We start from the raw sequence: 19,002 nt of genomic DNA on the forward strand, positions 1-19,002 counted from the left end.
TAAAAGCTTAAATTATAAAACTATTAGTGACTCTACTTTTTAAACTGTATGTACTATAAAGCTGTATATCTTTGTTACTTACAGATGTTACAAAATTTCCAAGCCAGAAAGTGAGGGGGGGAAACCAGTCTGAAAGTTTTACAGATTGAGTTTTCACTAACAAAAGTTTGTTTCCCCCACAACTGTTTTCATATCACAAAAATCTGATTAAATTTATTCTACTCCTTTCTTTCCTGGACTGATGATACAGTGTTCAATCGTGCTTTGGAAGACCATTTTCAGTGGATAACTGTCACTGTAGCTCTCCAGATGAGCAAGTCCAACTTCCTTTACTTGGAAACAAAAGCACCAGACTATCTCTAACTTGGCCCTGGTCCTGCAAGAAAAAATTTGTAGCAAGACTCAGGCAGCCTGTTATGAGAGCAGGACTGGCCCTAAAGCAACCAGCTACACTAACTTCTGGAATAAACATGTGCAATGCTCTCATTGCAACTTCATAAAGATCTGAATAGTATTAAATTTAAGGAAATGGAAGAAATGACATTTGTTCTGTAAAAAACAAAACAGGGAAAACTTAAACAATCCACAGGTGTGCATTAAACATTTAATAGCAAGCCTTTGCTTATGTATATTAATTTAAAGATTATCTACAGGGATCTGTGATACATTGGCCCTGCCTTGTTACTATAATTAAATTTATTCAAATATTAATTTAAAATAGGAAAACAAAGCAACTACTCCTTGGGGAACATGTTTATTGTGTTTGAGATGATACACTGGGTGCTCTCTGAGCTACAAAGGGAAAAAGGAAATCCTTTCATTACAAACTGACAAAGGTAAAAGTTAAAACAGTTTTCACAACAGCATGTACCACATATTGGAAATAGATCTGGGTTTAATACAAATGACATAATTCCTAGTAATCTACAGCTACCTTTAATAACTTCATACAGATAATGAATTAGGCTAAAATGCACTATAATATTTGGTTGACTTCAGGAACAGTATCCTTAGTACATCACAAAATACATTTTGATATCCCAAAGAAGCAAGACTTGCAAGTAGGCATTTTAAACATAACTAATCTACAGCTACAAATTTCTACTCTTGGTAGCATTTACCTTTTTTGGGGGCAGTATCCCAGTCTTCAAAAGGATAAAAGCAGAGTAGAATCAGTATAACATATACACAGAAGTCCGTATTGTAAAGGCTATAAAGATTTGTTGCACACTGCAAAGTTGCCTTCTGCACCTTCACACTGCACAAGTAGTTTGTCATTTATGTTGCATATCTCTTGGTCCACTGTCTGGCTATCCTGTCATGTTCTGCTCTGTTGGTCAGGTACTGAGTGGCTATGCTTCCAACCAGAGGGTCAGCTGCAAAAGGCAGGAGAAGATGCATTATAAACCATTCCACTATTACAAAAAACCCCACAGGATTTAAAATACAGGATCTGTTCCAAAAAAAAAAAAGTTTGGATCTGTTCCAAAATATAGCCTTTGTTAGGCCAGAAAATGCTGTGAGATGTAGTGGGACTCCTACTATACAGGACATTTCCAAGAGAAAACACGAAAGACCCAAGAAGCAGAAAAAGAAAACACAAAAACCTGTTGTGATTATCTGTGGTTAATCCCCCAGCCAGGTGCACTCCTGTCACAGTGCTGGGACAAGACCAGTGCAAGTTAGGGTATCAAGAAAATTGACACACACAGAGGATCCAGTTTGCTTCAGGGGTCATCAGACTTCTGTATCAGAGTCTCATCTCCCTGATCATTACCAGTCTACTCAGTTCTTGCCCTGACTGCTGGCAATTAGCAGTCATTGCCTAATGACACTGGTCACAGGTTGTTGCTGAGACACTGTCCTGCTTCCAGTGGAGTTCCTCTCCTTCCAACAGGAACAAAGACCTCTCTTTTAAAAAGGGAAAAATCTCTCTGAACGTCAACCCCCTCACATTTGCAAGATTAAACGTTTCAACTGCTATCTTGAGGAAAGGGAATTTGTGTGTCCCTTTCAACCTGCAGGATTTACAAGTTTACAACTCAAATGAACTTTGTTGCTTTCCTGGATGAACCACTTGCTCACTGCACCTCCTGCAATACAGACCTTCAATGATATCAGCTTTATGTTCTTCAGCACACTTTGGGAAATAGCACTTTATGCTATTTACTTTCTCTTGTGACATGAGTGAAAAGTGCCATTAGGACTGCATCCAAGCAGGAATATTTCATCCCCAACTTTAAAAATATTAATTTTTATTTAATCTGCATACAATCAAACATGCAAATTACATCCCATGGCAAATAAGTCAGACAACTAGGTTTGGATGCTCAGTAAATTATCAGTTCCTTACCTGGGTTGCAGTCTGTCAGAAGAGAACAAATGGACAGCAGAACTTTTGAAATAGTCAGAGCAGGGCTCCAGTTGTCTTTCAGAATATCCAGACAGATGACTCCCTGACTGTTGATGTTGCAGTGATAAATTCTGGTACGGAAAGTAACCTAAAATCACAGTGCAAGAGACAGAGAGAGTCATTCAGTGCTGCCTGGGGATGCTGCCCCTTGCCTCTGAGCAGCAGCAGCAGCAGCAGCAGCAGTGCCTGGGCAGCTCCCAGTTCTGCAGAGCTTCTCTGGAGGCAGCTCCTTGCTGCTCATTTTCTAAAACACAATTCTGTAACAGAAAAGTGAGCAATTACTGTAGTCATGGCTACCTTGAAGAAATCTACCATGGAGATCTTTGGTGCACACACTGGTTTCTCAAGGCCCTCTGTATGGGACCCACAAAAATGAGGACCTACTTTGTGGTCCTGTACACTATTTAATGAGCACAATGCATGTCAAGAATGTTCTAATCACAAATATAGCTTCAGTGTAGTTTCTGAAGGAGAAAAAGTGACAGAATTTGGCTGCATTTTTTAACATGAAAATACACAATACAGATTCTTATTCATAACAGAAAAAAGTTTACTATATATATTTTTTAGTATCTGGAATTAGAAGAAGGAAGCATAAGAAGCTCTTGTGCTGTTTTCTGCACTGAATCTTAACTCTTAATAAGAATGATTTTATCTATCACTTGGTAAAGCTTGAAAATCCATATTGAATGTGGTAATCAGGAAATAAATTAGACACAGTATTTTTCTGAAACCACAAGCCAAGACTGCGGACTTTCTAGTTTTCGAGACCATAAACAAATTTGATATCCAGAAAGTGATGAGCATTCACTCACTGCACACTAGAGTCTTCTCAAACGTGAAAAAAATGATAAGCACAATAAAAACCTTACCCTTACCTTTGGTGGCTTGAATGGATAGTCAGATGAAAATGTGATATCCAAGAAAAAAACGCCTCCTTCATATACAGAACCTGGAGGTCCAAGTATAGTAGATCTCCACTCATAAATGTTATCCCCTTTAGGACCAGCACTGTGTAAAAAAAGAGAAAGAAGGAGTTAGGTGTACCTATGAGAGAGGCACTTCACGGATTTCCTTCTACCTTAATTTTGCTTAATAGAAACCACCTGCCTATCTTTAACATCTGCCTAATTTCCAGCTGATTTCAGTAAGCTCAGTGTTTTACACAGGCACAAAAGCTTGGCAATCCACTGTCCCTTTGGAAATAAGACCAATGAAATAGGTTGACCATGAACTACTGGACTGTCACTGCCTGAAACACCCCACCCTCAGTTCTGCTTTCTCAAGTATATGGTTGCTCTGGGCCTCTACATCATGTTTTTTCAATGACATCATATCTATACACAAAAGTATATCTTAACCATGTTTATCTTTTCCAGACATTAAAAGGATCATACATACCTTCATAAAAAATGTGATTTACACATATATTGATATTGATACACATTTATTGCCACTTGTTTCATGGGCCACAGTGAAACAGTAAACCTCTGGGCAGGAGAGATGGGGGTAGGAGAGACAGAATCAAGTAACCTGGAACTGAGCTTTGTACAGCACTGTTAATCCAAATAACTTATCTTCAGGATATATTTGTGTTATGTCTCCAGGCAATCAGCACTGAGACTATCAGCCAAAACCAGTTTATTTTAAGAAGTACAATAATGAATGCTTTTCTCACTAGGAGAAAGGTTATTGCATAATTAATTATTAAAGTAAAGCTTTGAAAGAAGGGATAACGAACGAGCATCTTCTAGACTTCTGAGACACCATACTCAATGCTATTATCACAAAGTAACCATCTGACCTCATAAAAAAAAAATTAAAAAATCAAAGCATAATCTTATTTCTCTAAGCAAATCTCGGGGCAAAAATTAACCTAATCTTGCACAAAAGGTCTCGAATCTGAACCTCTGAGATCCAAACTGGCTGCTATGGAAAACCCCACTGAGCTCATGCAGGCACAGTGGACTTATCCCACTAAGCAGACAAGTCAGTAACATGGCACTGTAAAAGATTCTGTCAATTGTCCCCACCTCAGCAGTCTCCCAGGCATCACCTATATCTCACATGCTGAAGAGTCCCCATCCTTCTCCTGTGGTCCCAAGGAAGAGGCACTGAGTGAGGACTGTCATATATGACTGCAGATGGAGCAAGAGACAGGACATGGCACAAAGCTGCAGCCTGGGAGTTTTGTGGTTTCTGGAATTACTCAACACTCAGAAGAGCCTCCCTACAATCCCTCCAGGTGGTAAGGCTCTTCCCATGTCATGTCACATGGTGTATTTGTCAGACATTTGTCTGCAGTCTATACATGGCATACTGGACATTCACCCTTACTGTGTAAGAGTGTAACTAAACGTGTAGAGACGTCAGCAGGGACAAGGAATACGAGCAGCCTGCACTAGGCTTCTGCAATTCCTGCACCACAAATATAGCTATTTTTACATTAAGATCATATTCAAGAAGCAATCAAAAGCTGATTTTGAATTCCCTTTCAACTTATAATTTCCCAATGAGTTTTTCATCTTGCAGACATTTCACGTACCAGATGCTTAAACTGTTGAAGGCCTTTTATAACAGGACAATGGATTTTGGCTGACATCCTCTTTAATTAAAAAAAAAAAAAAATCTGATGGAGTTGTAGCTCTTTTCATGTTGCCAAAATAACAGTAGTTAACAATGGTGTGCTGACCTCCAGAGCACAGATAAGAAAGGAAAACTAGAAGTGCTGTCAAAATAAAGTTAGGTCTAAAAATCACTGATATTACTTTTCTATTTGCCATAGACACACAGAAGTGCAAGAAAAGCAGTAGATAAACTTTAGGGAAAAAAAAAGGAAAAAAAAAAGGGAAATCCAGAGGCAAAGAGGTCCATTTTTATGATGTTTGTCCCTTTTGTCACTCCAGAAGTTAACTCCATTCATGCTCTCTAAAAAGCAGTTACTGTAAGAACTGAAAAAACTAGAGCAACAATGACAGTATTTAAAACCCACACAGGCCACTTTAGGTTTTAACTAATTCTTGACATTCATCAAGCTTATAGCTAACTGATATTGTGCTTGGAAATGAAATTTCTATGGAACAATTCAATTTCAGCATTAGATGTCCTAATGACTGTTTTATAGTTTAATGCAGAGGTTAGTGCTCTTGCCTCACGTGTCAGGTACCTTTCTTTCATGCACCTTTAACAGCTGGATGCAATTCAATCAGATTAATGAAATACCCGAATTAAATTAGTGACATATTTCAGCCCAATGAATCAGTCACAATTAAGTGAGGCACCAGTCCTGTGCCAAACTATTTGGTAATCACTCACCAAGTCAGAACAAGGGCATCTATCAGTTAGCAGCCAGAAGCAATAACTTTCTGCCTATTAGTGTCTGCTATCCTCTTCTGTACTACCACTAGCAATATATAAAAGGATTGAGCTATAACACAGGAAGGGGAATTCCTAATCTTGTAAAAGGAAGAAAGCACTTTGTATGAAACTCCTCTTAGAGCTGAAAAAAGATTGCTGCAATGTCCAAAGTAATACAAAGCTGTAACGATAATCACACTCAGATAAAGGAGAAAATTGTTAAATCAAACAATTTCATTACGCCTTATTGAGCTTTGTGAAATTTCTATTTAACAGCTGAAGTGGTGTATCACTTACAGGGATGTATAAGACAGGGTTGCCTTATTAGCAACCTGACAATCCCTGCCATTGCTGCGTTATCGGTGTGAGGAGACACCAGATTAAAAAGCAGTGACAACACATCACACGTGGCTTCTGTCACCTGCAGATTTTCACTGGGGATCACCCTCAGCCAGCCATACCCTACTTTATCTTTTGTATACGTAATCTTTTTGGAAGTAAACAACCCACAGTCTCCAAGACTCAGAAGAACTTACCAGATCCATTCATGGCAGTCTTGGCTCACGCAGTGATCTGCACAAGGACATGACATGGGGTGACACCCACTTGCTGTAACCACTTGACTGCAATGAAGAGCAGAAAGCATGGCCCTGCCTCAGGCAGCTCCTCAGGTGTGTGCTGGGCTGCAGGGGGGCTGCAGCCAGGCTGTAGTCACTGCATTCACCTCTCCATCAGTACAGAGCATCATGTTGCTGCTGCAGAGCCACGAGAAGGGAACTGCTGCTCCCTGCTGCAAATCTAAACTTCTCCATTCCCACAGAGGACAGCAAAAACCCTGGGCTGAAAACTGGGCACAAGGTAGCTTTACTCTGTCCACATTTTCTGTTTCATTTGCACAGCCAGGAGAAATAATTTCCTCTTTCTGTTGGGTACTAAAGCATGAGAGGTGCTTCTAGTAGCTTTACTTGAGCCTTTGTTCCCAGAAGGTCTCCTGATATTCAAGAGACTGACTCTCCTATTGCAAAGCATGGGCTTCAAGCATCTCTCCCTAAACCTTGAGAGTTGTGGTGACAGCCTAGGAATTGCTTGCTGTCTGTCACACTGGACAGACTACTTGAGGCAGAGTGCTACAATGGGGAACTGCCCTGGTTTTCTTCCATTTCCTTTTTTCCTCACTGAAAGACTCAGCTCCTTCTGACTTCCTCCATGGAAGTCACAATATTCTCCTCTATTTAAAGCAAAAAATCTTAATGGAACAATTGATCTGATGTTAAGTGTTTTAACTGCACAGCTTACATGTGCAGCTCATTGCTACCAGCCTGCTTTCTCCTAGATTAGCTTAAAGGACATAAAAAATTCAGTAAAGGCACCACCAGTATCTTCTCAATAAAGCAACCACTTGATCTATTTTTAAAAAAATAGGCTAAAAAACTCTCAGACAAAATAACAAAGTGAATCAACTGAAATGAAAATGGTGAATTTGAGAAGACACAAAGTTAAACTCTACAAAACTATGAGATACAGCAGGTCCTTTACACCAAACTCTGTTGAACCCTGGCTCTCTCGTTCCACAAAGATCAAGAACATCTTTCCCAGCACAGAAACGAGAATTCAGCATTTCTTACAATTCACTAAATCAAAATGCATTAAAGCTGCCCATATAGAACTAGCTGCAGGATGGGAAACTAGGACAAGAAATTTCCAGTCTACATGATGCTAGGAGCATGCTGCTTTCTGCACTTGTTAAATGAGCTTCTCCTGTCAACAACCCTCCTCTGAAACATGAGGCTCTAAATTTGGTGACAGAATGCAATTTCATAGTACTGGGACTTGATAATTAAGAAAAAAAGGGTGAACAAAAATGTAATTTAGCTAGATTTGATGTTAACTCTGTGTTGTGCTTTGTTATGAGAAACAGTTTGGGGTCTGGAAGAGGATACATCTGAGGGGAAAAAATTATCTTTATTTTAGGAAGCTTCCTGAAAGTGAAATCTGTCAGACTTTAAAACAGTCCTATAAGAAGCATTATTGGTACCATAAAACTAAAGGTCCTGGTTTACATCCCAAGATATCCATCAGGGGGGCCCAGATGCACAGTGGTAGAATATCTTCCTACATTCTCCTTTTGAAGGCCTCACCCCTAAGTCTGATACCCAGGCAGGTATCACAAAAGCAGCAGCTAACAAGCCAAATATGGTACCTGGAGAGTTACATAGGGAGAGACCCTCCTGCACCCCTCAGGCTTTTATCTCAAGATGATATTCAGTAAACCTTCCGAAGCTCTTCAGAGACTGCTCAAACACAGCAACTCTGTCACAACAACATAATTGTAATTTTTACAGCAATGTGAGGACAGTGTTTTAAGAAAAGAATAAGACACAATTCAGCTGAAGGTACTAAGGAAAGGAAGAATGCATACCCGTAAGCATGTTCCAAAACCTCGTGCTTGAAAAATCTACCTCATAAAGCTACACAGCGAGTTTTGCAAAATCCACAACACAGCTTCAGAAACTGAGTTTATAAATCCTGCCAGAAGAAAGGCACTCAGCGTGTTCCCAGCACAAAAGGCTCAGACCATCCCACAAGAGGCTAATGGGCCTGTAACAGATCCCATCAGCTTATACAATTCAGGGAAATACACAGATCCCATCTGCAGCAGGTCAGCTTGCCTCACCATCTAAGCTTCTGAGCTTGATGAACTCATCTCCAGTGGAAGGAGAGGAGAAACCCCAAGCTCAGGTAACATCAAGTTATTGCATTTATTATATTATATTATATATATTGCAAGTTATTATATTTACTGTTTTCTCACAGACCCACAGAGGCTCTGTGCAACTGAGCACACGTGAAGTATAGTCCACTGCACAAACCCTTGTTTCCATCACATTCTTATCACATCACAAGCTATTGTGCCCTTAAGACTAAAATCTAGAAATTACTGCTGAAAAAAAATCATCCTATTTTTACCTCATGGATCCCCTGCTAATTCAGCTGGCTGTGAAGCAGTGCAGGACTTGTGCTTGAGGCCATTGTGCGATGCAACAGTAAATCCAACTTGAGAGCTCCTCCTACCAGATCAAGAGCAGTGTGACCACTCAGAATAAAGTGCTGATCCAAACTGTGCTTGGCCAAACTGTGTATATTCCAAACCTGTCAATGAATAAGCTTTGTAGCACCAGGCTTTATGCTTAATCAGGTATCATTTGCCCTCTTGCAGTCAACATAAAGACAGCGTAAACTTTAGATTGCGTGGTCTGGCTTAAAAATATAATCATGTGGCTGTATTTGGTTCACATTGAAATGTACCATGAGGGGAATCTAACCAAGTGCAGATCTACTATTAATCACCCTAAAGAGAAAGGTGCCAGACTGTAGTTTCAGACCATTAAAACCTCCAGCACTAAACTTGCCATTAGTAGAAGAATACACACTCTTTCTGCTAAAGGAAGCTGAATAACAAATCATTTGATCATTCCATCAAAGCTGCAATATGTAGATAACCCAAGTAATGTATTTTGGAGAGCTGATAGTTTTTTCACTGCCAAAGGCCCCATTAAATTAGTTGATTGCTACAATAGCTCAACTTGACTTTCCTCTTTGTATTCCTGCTAGTTCCTAGAACCTTTCTTGCTGCTGTTAGAAATTTGCTCATGTTCTCTCCATCTTCCAGAACTGTAGACATTACAGAGGCAGAACTCCTGTACTATTTTAATTTTTATATAGAACGAACTCCAGAATGTAGTTTGCTAAACTACAACAGAAAACAGTGTGCCAGAGGTCCCTGTGCTGGATGCCTAACTTGAAGCCACAGAAGTCTGACGGAAGTCTCTCTAACTACTAAAAGACTGTGTTTTTCAATAATAAAACTGACCTTTCACAGTTCATACCCGAAGACCTTCCCCACCTCCAGCACAATAAGGATGACTTTTCAAGTATGGCTCTTTTCCAAACACTGCTGGGGTCCCTACATGGCTTTTGTCACTAGCTACTTCAGCTGAATTGAAAGAAGTCAGCCATTTAGAAAGGGCATGAATCCGGCCAGCCAAAACCCAAGAATGCTATTCAACACAACAGTTCAGTGTTCAGAAGGCCTGTCTTCAGTCCTGTTCCCACACTGGCTAACAAAATTTCCCACCTTGAAGATTAATTAAATGAGATATTAGCATTTTCACAAGATTCATGGTCTGAAATAACCATCAGAGCTCTGGCTACGAGGTTTAAACTTTGCTCAAAGCCAAATGCCAACAATAACTTTCACATTCAGTTTTATTATAGTTGACAAGTTTAATACATTGAATCTAGTATTTTATATTAGATATTTTTACCTTTGTTCTCTGCAAATAAGATTTTGCCAATCTGAATATACAAATCAAACCCCTGGGGTATAATAACACGTTTAAGGAGACCTGAGTGCAAGGTGACCACTGCTACCCCATAACCAATTAACCACTGCAACAACAGTCCCGTGCTGCTTCTTATTTCTTCCCCTCCCCCTTGACACATGTAGTGGTGTCTGTGAAATCACATACTAAATTGCTCCATGGTGCACAGTGGGTTAAGAAATACCCAAGAATTGCCATAAGGTTGCCTGGAAGCAGTGGCTGGCTGCAGGCTGGCACAGATGGCAGCATCAGCACAACAACAGGCATGGGAAGCTGCAGTGGGTAGCAGGTCAGGAGCCAGGGGCTGCAGCAGTTCAACCTGAATTGGCTCAAAATATGCTGAAATTATACTAAGTGCAATTCTGAATGTGCAGTGTCCTACCTATCCAAGTAGAGGCTTAGGATCCTTTCTCTGTCTCTTCTCCATTCCACTCCGTCCATTTACTACATAAGCTGTAGCATGACCCAACATTGTGAGCAGTAACTGTGCTGTGCTGAGCATAAAGCAGTCTTGATTCAGATGCTACAACATCAGCCCAACAATGTACATTTCACGAGTTGAATATAATGATTTGGAGAATTTCAAAGCAACAGCAGATGAGAACAGGAATCTGTTTTGAATAATGCAGCAGTGCAGTCAGCTGAAAGCAACACTTGGTACCGAGTAGATATAAATGCAACTTTGTATATTAAAAGTATTAAAGAATTCTGTGAATAGCAGCTTTAGTTTCAAAAGCACAGCAATTCAAAGGAACGGAGAAAGCATCATGCCTACAAATACACAGAAATCCACATCAGATACGAGTTCGTTTTACTCTACAAAAACATACAACATTGAAGAAAAATGTGAAAATAATAATCACTCCAGGAAAAAAAGCCTATAAACATCCAATTGAAACAAGTTCCACTCAATAAAATCTGTTCATTAAAAAAACTGCTCCAACCCAACTACTGTGCCCTCTAACAGTGTCAATTTCATGAGTAGCTCTTCTAAATGAGCATTCTCAGCATACCTGCAGTGTATGGAGCAGAAGGTGCTCGGGCTGGCCCTGGATGCAGGGCTTCGTACTCCTCCTCTAAGACAGCTGCCACCACTAGAGATGAGCTAAGAAATCTGTGATCTGCACAGTGGGATCTGCCAGCTGTGGCAGAAATGCTGCAACTTCTTTCCACCTTTTGACACATCTATTGCAGCAGTTTTCCACCACAGCCCAGAGGCAGCTGTGAGGAAAGCAGGAGTTTACTTCAGGCAGTAGGATACAGCAGCTCAGACCTCAGGTAAAGCAAAAGCACATGGACACCACCATAGGTCTCCTGAGGGCTAAATGCCCCTTTTCAAGAGATCAGCTTGCAGCACCAGTTGCACTGCATTCAGGAATTAGAAACTGCTCCAAGACAGACACAGAAAGGCTGTAATCTCCAGAAGAAAAGGCTCAGACTGTATGGTTTCTATTTGAGACTGCAGACATGATTTATCAGCAGAAAGAATAAATTTAATTACTACCGTTGCAAAATTCATTTGATTGTATACAAATCAGGCATAATCTCTTCCAACATGTCTTAATATTGTATACTGATGTAAAACTCTGCTTTCCTCATATTGTCAGTCAGCCATAATGTGTTGAACACCAATAACTATAAATTTGCTTACATTTGCAATCCAGGAAAAATAATATTTTTCACAACAACTGATCTCAACAAAGCTTGTTCTTTGCTGCAAATGCCTATTTTTAAGGTACAGCACTGCTAGAAAAAATAACTTTAAAAAGACTACAGATTCAGAGCTGAAAGGACAGACATCTTTTAGTAGTGCCTGCTGGGCTTGATTACTGATGTTTAGATGATCAAATATTTGTAACAAAAAAAAAAAGTAGTAAATTTATCATTTTGATCTTAACCACTTTTACTGCATGTGTCTAGGACAAGATCAATATTCTGTCTTACAGACAGAATAACAAACACAACAGGGCAATGACATGCTAAAGGTGACTGTATAGGAAAGGGACTGAACAGAGTACAGATGCAAAGCCTCCCAAGTCTCTGACAAAGAACCAAAGCACCAGGTCTCAGAAATTCCCATTCAGTGTTTGGAGGGTCACACACCTGAACTCCAGAAACCCCACAAGCACAACTCATCATATAACCAGGGCGTGGGAAGGTACTCCTAAGAAAAACTTACAGAACAAACTAAAGCAAAAAATTTTCTGTCTTGTTTAAATCTTTCATAAGGAATTAAAAAAATCCAGTGCTGCAAAGTAACAGTAGTGATAGTAACAGGACTAGTAACAAAGATGATAATTATAACAACAATGAAAGAAAAGAGCTCTATGGCCTGGCTGTGAGTCTCTTGCACCCCAGGGAGCTGCTGCGCATCTCCAGAGAAGGATACTCAGGAGATGCCCAGCTCTAATGGCAGTCCCAGGAGTCACTGGTATTTTGGGCTGGACAGAGGGACGTAACTTCAACCAGTTGCACCCCAGCAATTTCCAGCTGCCATGCTATTTCCAGGGAACACAGCAGCATGGCATGGGGTTCACTGGGATATTGGCTCAGGCAAGGAAAGTAATAAATAGCCCTTTGATAGCTTGTTCCCCCATCATACCAAGCAAATGCCAGCAGAGGAGATAATCCTGCAAAGGGAAGGATGCCGGGATTTTTTTTTATAGGAGGTAGTTTTCCAAACAGGTACTCAGAGAGTCTTTAGCAGCTCACTGGTAATTTGTAAACACAAAGATCTATCTTTTCAGGGTTATGCTTCATCTCCCTCCTGCTCCCTCTCCAGCAACAGCTGCTTTCACAGGACAGGACTCCCTAGGAGCTGGAAGCTAATTACCAGATGTCTTGTAAATCCTTCCAGTCTGCACAACTTCATCCAGTTTGCAATGTTTAACATCAGCTCTTTAAGAACTTTGTCATTCTTATTTTTGTGTAACAAATTTTCAACAAGCCAGGAGTTCTTTGTTCTCTCCTAATAAAACAACCTAAAATGTTAATGGTTCAGCATGAAACTAATGAACTAAATACATTTTTCTGGAGATCTGAGCAGAAGTACAGGCATTTCCAGATTTATGTGAAAATCTATTAATTTTGGAGAAAGTGCTTTAGGCTGTTCCTTCAAAATAACTACAAAAATGAATACAAATGATGGCTGTAAATTATTTATGTGTCTTGCCAAATCCATGGCCACTCAACTGCTGCACTTATTGAGGACAATTTACGTGAAAATCTTAAAGGGAAAAGAGAAGTGGATCAAGTCAGATGTTTGTTTATATGCAAATGTTCTGTCCACAAAATGTTACTTCAAATAACTGCTAGTGGCAATGCAGAGATATTCTGCAGAGCACTGAGCATTCAAATCTACAATTTACATGAATGGAAATTATTTTCAGTTGCCTCCTCTTGGGGGATATAGTGAAAAAGATGAAGACTGAAGAGTCAGTCAGCCAAGTATTTCTGCTCCTGTAGTACTGCTGACAGAGGAGACTGTCAGTTCTCCTTAACCTATTTCAGTGGGATCCATGCCAACTAATGGTATGGATTTAGTATGAAGCAGGAAGATAGACCCCCACTCACAGGAAACCTCCAACTGGCAGAGTTAGGAGGTGTTAGAACCATGACAGGAGAAGTCTGGTAACACCTCTGGAGGTGCAGCTGATTGCCAAGCAAATGCCTGACCATGTTCTGACTGTGCTACGGAGGTAAAGATGACTCTGAGCTACCTAGGAAATGTATCCTATGCCCAGGGCCAAGAGGAGTAGGCAACATACAGCTTTTTGCTAGCTGTAGGCAGGAATGCCCTATTTAACATAAAGTTGCTTTATTTAAACTTCTTTGGCCAAAAAAACCTAAGCAAGAACTTCTATCTCAGGGAAAACACCTAAGCTTTTGGATCCCACCTGCTATATGAAGTCTGTCATGACTAAAACTGGAAGCAGAACCTTCACTTTTACTTTGTAGAGATTCTACCCTGTGGATGTTACAGACTTTGTGGTGTAAAAATAAAAAACCTTTTTCAGCACTCAGTATTAAATGTATTTAGATGCATGCATTTTGGAAAATACGCCTAAAATACACTGTATTTCTTGGTAGCTGAAGATCATCTGCTACAAGTAGCATCTTTCATCCCTCTGAAATACTAAAGTAGGTACCTAAAATCTTTCTCTCAGCAGGTTGTATTGAAACGAAGTTTAGAAGAGCTGCCACTGTAGGAGCAGCTGTGATCTAACCCCAGTGACTCTTAAATCACAATCTTCAATTGAGCTTCTGTTGCAAGCAAACTCTAGCATTAACTACAAAACCTCTGTTGCCAATAGGAAAAGTGGTGAACACAGAATTAGAGGCTATGCTTGCATGTGAAAAGCTATCCAGGAGGATTATGGTCACAGAACCTCCCATTTTGGCAGGCACAGAATGGCATGATCCTTTCAACACTGGTACTGCCACAGCTCCCAAGCATCAAAATTTAGTGAGAGAAGACTGGAGGAATGGAAGCAAGAGGCTTCATTCATTCAAAAAAATTCAGGATAAAAAGGTGGAAGAGTTGCCCACATTTACAGTAGTGTAGCTGGAAAACACCAGTGTACCCCCTGAATGAAATGACAGTGGTGAACTTGAGGCCCACATGGCTATGCCAGACAGGAACCAAAAGCATAATTCTAAGACAGCAAGGTTTTTTTCCAGTCAGAGTATTCTGCAATATTTTTTCCAATCAGAATATTTTTCAGTCAGGAGTAACTTACAGGAAAGTAAGTACTGCAAAATCTGGTACTATTCTCCTGCTGAGTCCACGTTGAAGTGATGATACCAGTAATTTCTATCTGACTTTTTCCATATGCTTGTCTTGCATTCAGTGAAAACAGTCACTCTTGTCAGCTCTGAGAAGCCCATCCTAAGTTTCTGTGTATTAAAGATAAGGATTAACACTGTTTCTCCCCGGGGCACTTGGTTCCTTGTGCCTTAAACACTTACGAGTGCTTCTCTTCTTTAAATGTTAACAAATTTCAGTCCTTATTACAACAATTTTAGGAGTGTGGCTTTGGGAAAAGATAAAGCTCCTAGCATGCATGAAACAGACAATCTACAGTACTTCCACACTCCTCTCAAACACTTCAGAGCAGGCACATCCCTTTAAATATCTGTCCTGGAGAGACCTCCAGCACCCAGCATGACCTCATTAGCCACTGACTCATCAGAGCAATGAAAGAAGGAGCAGCCACCTAAACCACTGAAGGTATGAAGGCAGCTATTAGCAATATGAAGTGGAGCAGATCATGTTGCTCTGTTCTTAATGATATTTCTTAGCTTTCTTCTTTCCATTTTTAAAGATTTATATATACTCTGCAGACTGGCATTTCTCTGCTTCTCAGATCAACTAAATGGCTATGCCGAGCCTTCCTACAAACAAGAATTACATCAGTCACTGCAGTATCAGCTGTCTACACAGTCATAAACTAATCCACTCAGTTCAGTTATGGTGCAGTTACAAATCCTGACTTGACCTGTCGTCCAGTGGGGGGTAAATGAGCATAGAAAAGGGTGAACTCGTCAGGCTCTGGAGAACAGGTGTCACTGGATGCACCTTGGAAATTCAGCATCCTCCCCAGACAGCAGGCATGGAGCAGAAAGGAGCCATCTCTCAAATACTTGGGCCTTGAAAAACTCTAATGCTCCAAAGGTCAAACCCACCTCAAATCTATCTAAAAGCCAGGAGGCAATTTTGTTGGCACTCCTAAAAAAGTGCAGGCTAACAAACATGGACAGGCTGGATTTTAGCTTCTGAACTTATTCTGAACATATCACTGAGTAAGGCATAAGGTGAAGAAGGTATGGATAAGGGCTGCATTAGTGTACAGTCAATATGCCAAGAGCAAATAAACTAAACATAGATGACTAACTGGCATCAGAAAACATTAAGAAAAATATAAATCCCAGCTTTCAAACACTTCCTTCACCCCACCTTTATCTACTTGCTGTATGATTGATTTTTGACAAGCTAGGTAATGTACTACTTCTGCAGACTCCTCTTCAAATTTTCAAGCTCTTCTACACATTCCCACTCCATCCATAGCTTTCTCAACCTCTGTTCAGAAATGCAATGGAAATATATGTCTTCAGCTAAAATCTCAGCCAGCAGAGACCAACGCTGGTTCTCCCACAATGTGCCTACATTTGGTCTACCTCTCTCCCTCCATCTGGCTCAGCTGGACGTCTCACATCCAGTCACAAAGAGATTTTCTTCCTCTTCCCTTGAATACACCACTACTGCTCCTTCAAACTGCTACTCATCTTACAATGAAAACATCTTCATCATCCATGAACACAAAGTTCCTTTTCCTTGACAATCTAACAAACTCAAGGAAGAAAGGTTAATCACAAATTACTCCATTTTATGCTTCATATCTATTAAAAATATTCATCAGATAAACCAATACTAAGAATGTTTCAACATCACTAATTCCAGCACAAATGGTATTATTCACCTTATATTCATATTCAAACTGGAGGAATTTTGTTTAAAAAACTTTCCATCATGTCTGAGATAACCACTTAACAACCAGAACTTACTGAAAACTAAAGTACTGTTCCTCTGTGAATTGCTAGTCAAAAGACCTCAATAATCCTCAATGCACATGGGAAAATACTTTTTCATTGGTTTGTGCCTGTTGGATAATAACATAGAAACAATCTGTCATGGTTTTGCTATAAACTAAGTCTAAAGAGGATGACGGACTCCATCTATCTGTCTGCATGTTAAATCTCATGCAGAACTACTGTAGTTACCTGCAAAACTTTGTTCTGTTAACAGTGCTTATATTTCTACAGTCAACACTTATTTCTCCTTTATTATCCTTTTAATCTAGAAAAATGTCAGTAGTGAAGACAGAAATAGAAAAAAAACCCTCCACAGACAATTTAGAGGAAATGGATTAAATATTAATTAGGAATGTTTTAATGAATATTTATATAAGAATATTTAACTAGGAAATGCTAAATTTGAAGTTACACATGGCAATCGTAATTCTAAACTCTCCTACAAGTTCCTGAAGTTCCCTTTAACTATCTGACTATACACTGTCTTAGGTAATTTTTCACAGCTTTAGAGACACCAACTTGAAATAAGACAAACATTTATCTATCTATTCAGAGCTTAGCACTCCCAGTTTTCTTTGTGTGTGTGCATGTAAGAGTCAAAAAATGGTAAGGACTTAAAAAACCTCTGACTTTTTCATAGTAAATTCTTGATCAAAATCTGAAAGTTTGCTTGCTTGCTGGTCCCTTGACCATTACATTTTATACACTTGTCAAGAACAAAACTGCCCCCAGAGGACTGACAAGGTGCCCTACACGAGACTCACTGCTGGTCCCAGGTGGGAATACCTGTTGGAGAAGAGGTCACAGATGTCTTTGCCCTGGAAGAAGTACTTCATCCACAGCAACAAGCAATACCAAGTCTGAAATTTGACTCCAAGACAACATTCAACTTCTTTTCTGCACGCTGATGCAAAGCTAACTTTTGAAGTCTAATTATGATCATTGAAATTTCAATAAACTCACTCCACTGTTGAACAACAAACCAAAGCATGTTATCAGGCAGGGATTTGCTCAGAGCCGCCAACGATACACTTGGCACGTCCTACTTCTCTGTTCATTTCAGCGGGGCTGTTCCAGAATAAACACACAGTCAGAAAAATTCAAATAATCTGGAGCAGCTGGATGCAATCTTGAGTCTCACTTAGGAGAACAGCATGTCTAAAAATGAACCAAAAGCTGTGTGCTCAGGTCCGGGTGCAGAAGGGAAATTCACTTGATTGCTGAGGAGCTGTCAGTGGTGGGTCCGTGGGAACTGGTGGAGGGGACCACTTTGCTGGTAGTTACAGAAAGGCAGACAGTGGCTTGGTTTTATTAGCTGGGAAATGTTCCAAAGAACAGCACCAAGGGGTCAACTAAAAGGAGCCTTAAAATGATAAATGAGATCAGTGTAGTTCACAATATTACCTTCTACTCCCAAAGAGACGGAGTTTGTGTTAGCTGGAACAATTCTAGAAATATCCCATGCAGAACATATTACAGGACTATTTTCCATTCTTCCCTTTCCTGGAGATTTACCAGAGACCTCAACAAGCTCTCAGGGAACTGGGGGGGATTTGGTGGAAAGAGATGGTTTCTTACAAGCAGCCACTGCCTTAGTCAGCCTGGTGAGCAAGTTTAGCTCTTGAGCTGTTAATGGCTTTTAGTTGTAAATCCAAGAAATGTGAAGACTCAAAGCCCAGGATATTTTTCTATTTAAATACTTTCTGGGTAGATACTCCCCCCACATTAAATGGAGGTGGTAGAAAAGATTTCAGCAAAGCTATTTCACAGGATGTATGCAGAGTATATACTGGCTAGGGTATTTAGTTGGCATAGAAAATATTTTGCTGGTGTTAGCTATGCAGAGCAATATTAATATCAGCAAAGTGTACTCAGTCTCTTTCACTAAATTCTGTTTGTAGTCTCATCTGAGGCTTGATTAATGTCACTGACATTAATGTAGTTGTTTTATACCAGCTCAATATTATATTTTAGACACTAGCAAATGCTAGTAAGAATTAATTTACTTAATTCAAAAAAAAGACAGTTACTTGTGCCTTTATAAACACTCAGTAAAAGTATAAAGAATACTGTACAGCTAATTAATTAACCTTAATAATTAATGTTTAACAATTATCAATAATTAACATAAACAATATATATCTAATGAATTAGTATGGCTAATGAGTTAATAAACAGCATCAGAAAAGGCAACAAAACTGAAAATGAAAATGACCTCTAGTGCTTTATATAAAAATTGATTTATAATTTCTTTAGATT

The 19,002-nt window shown here is 39.7% G+C and overlaps 1 protein-coding gene across 2 annotated transcripts in view; it reads right to left on the reverse strand.

Moving 5' to 3' along the window:
* Positions 1-738: 738 nt before the first annotated feature.
* Positions 739-19,002, reverse strand: part of UBE2E3 (ubiquitin conjugating enzyme E2 E3) — a 50,100-nt gene continuing 31,836 nt past the window's right edge. For both annotated transcript variants that reach the window (XM_071747203.1, XM_071747204.1), the window contains exons 4-6: positions 3,292-3,424; positions 2,354-2,501; positions 739-1,376 (exon numbers count right to left, since the gene is read on the reverse strand). In XM_071747203.1, the coding sequence (XP_071603304.1) occupies positions 1,279-1,376; positions 2,354-2,501; positions 3,292-3,424 (379 nt within the window). In that variant the 3' untranslated portion in view covers positions 739-1,278. The remainder of the gene's footprint in view (positions 1,377-2,353; positions 2,502-3,291; positions 3,425-19,002) is intronic.

The sequence above is a fragment of the Heliangelus exortis genome, chromosome 6 (assembly GCF_036169615.1).
Source record: "Heliangelus exortis chromosome 6, bHelExo1.hap1, whole genome shotgun sequence".
Lineage (NCBI taxonomy): Eukaryota > Metazoa > Chordata > Aves > Apodiformes > Trochilidae > Heliangelus > Heliangelus exortis.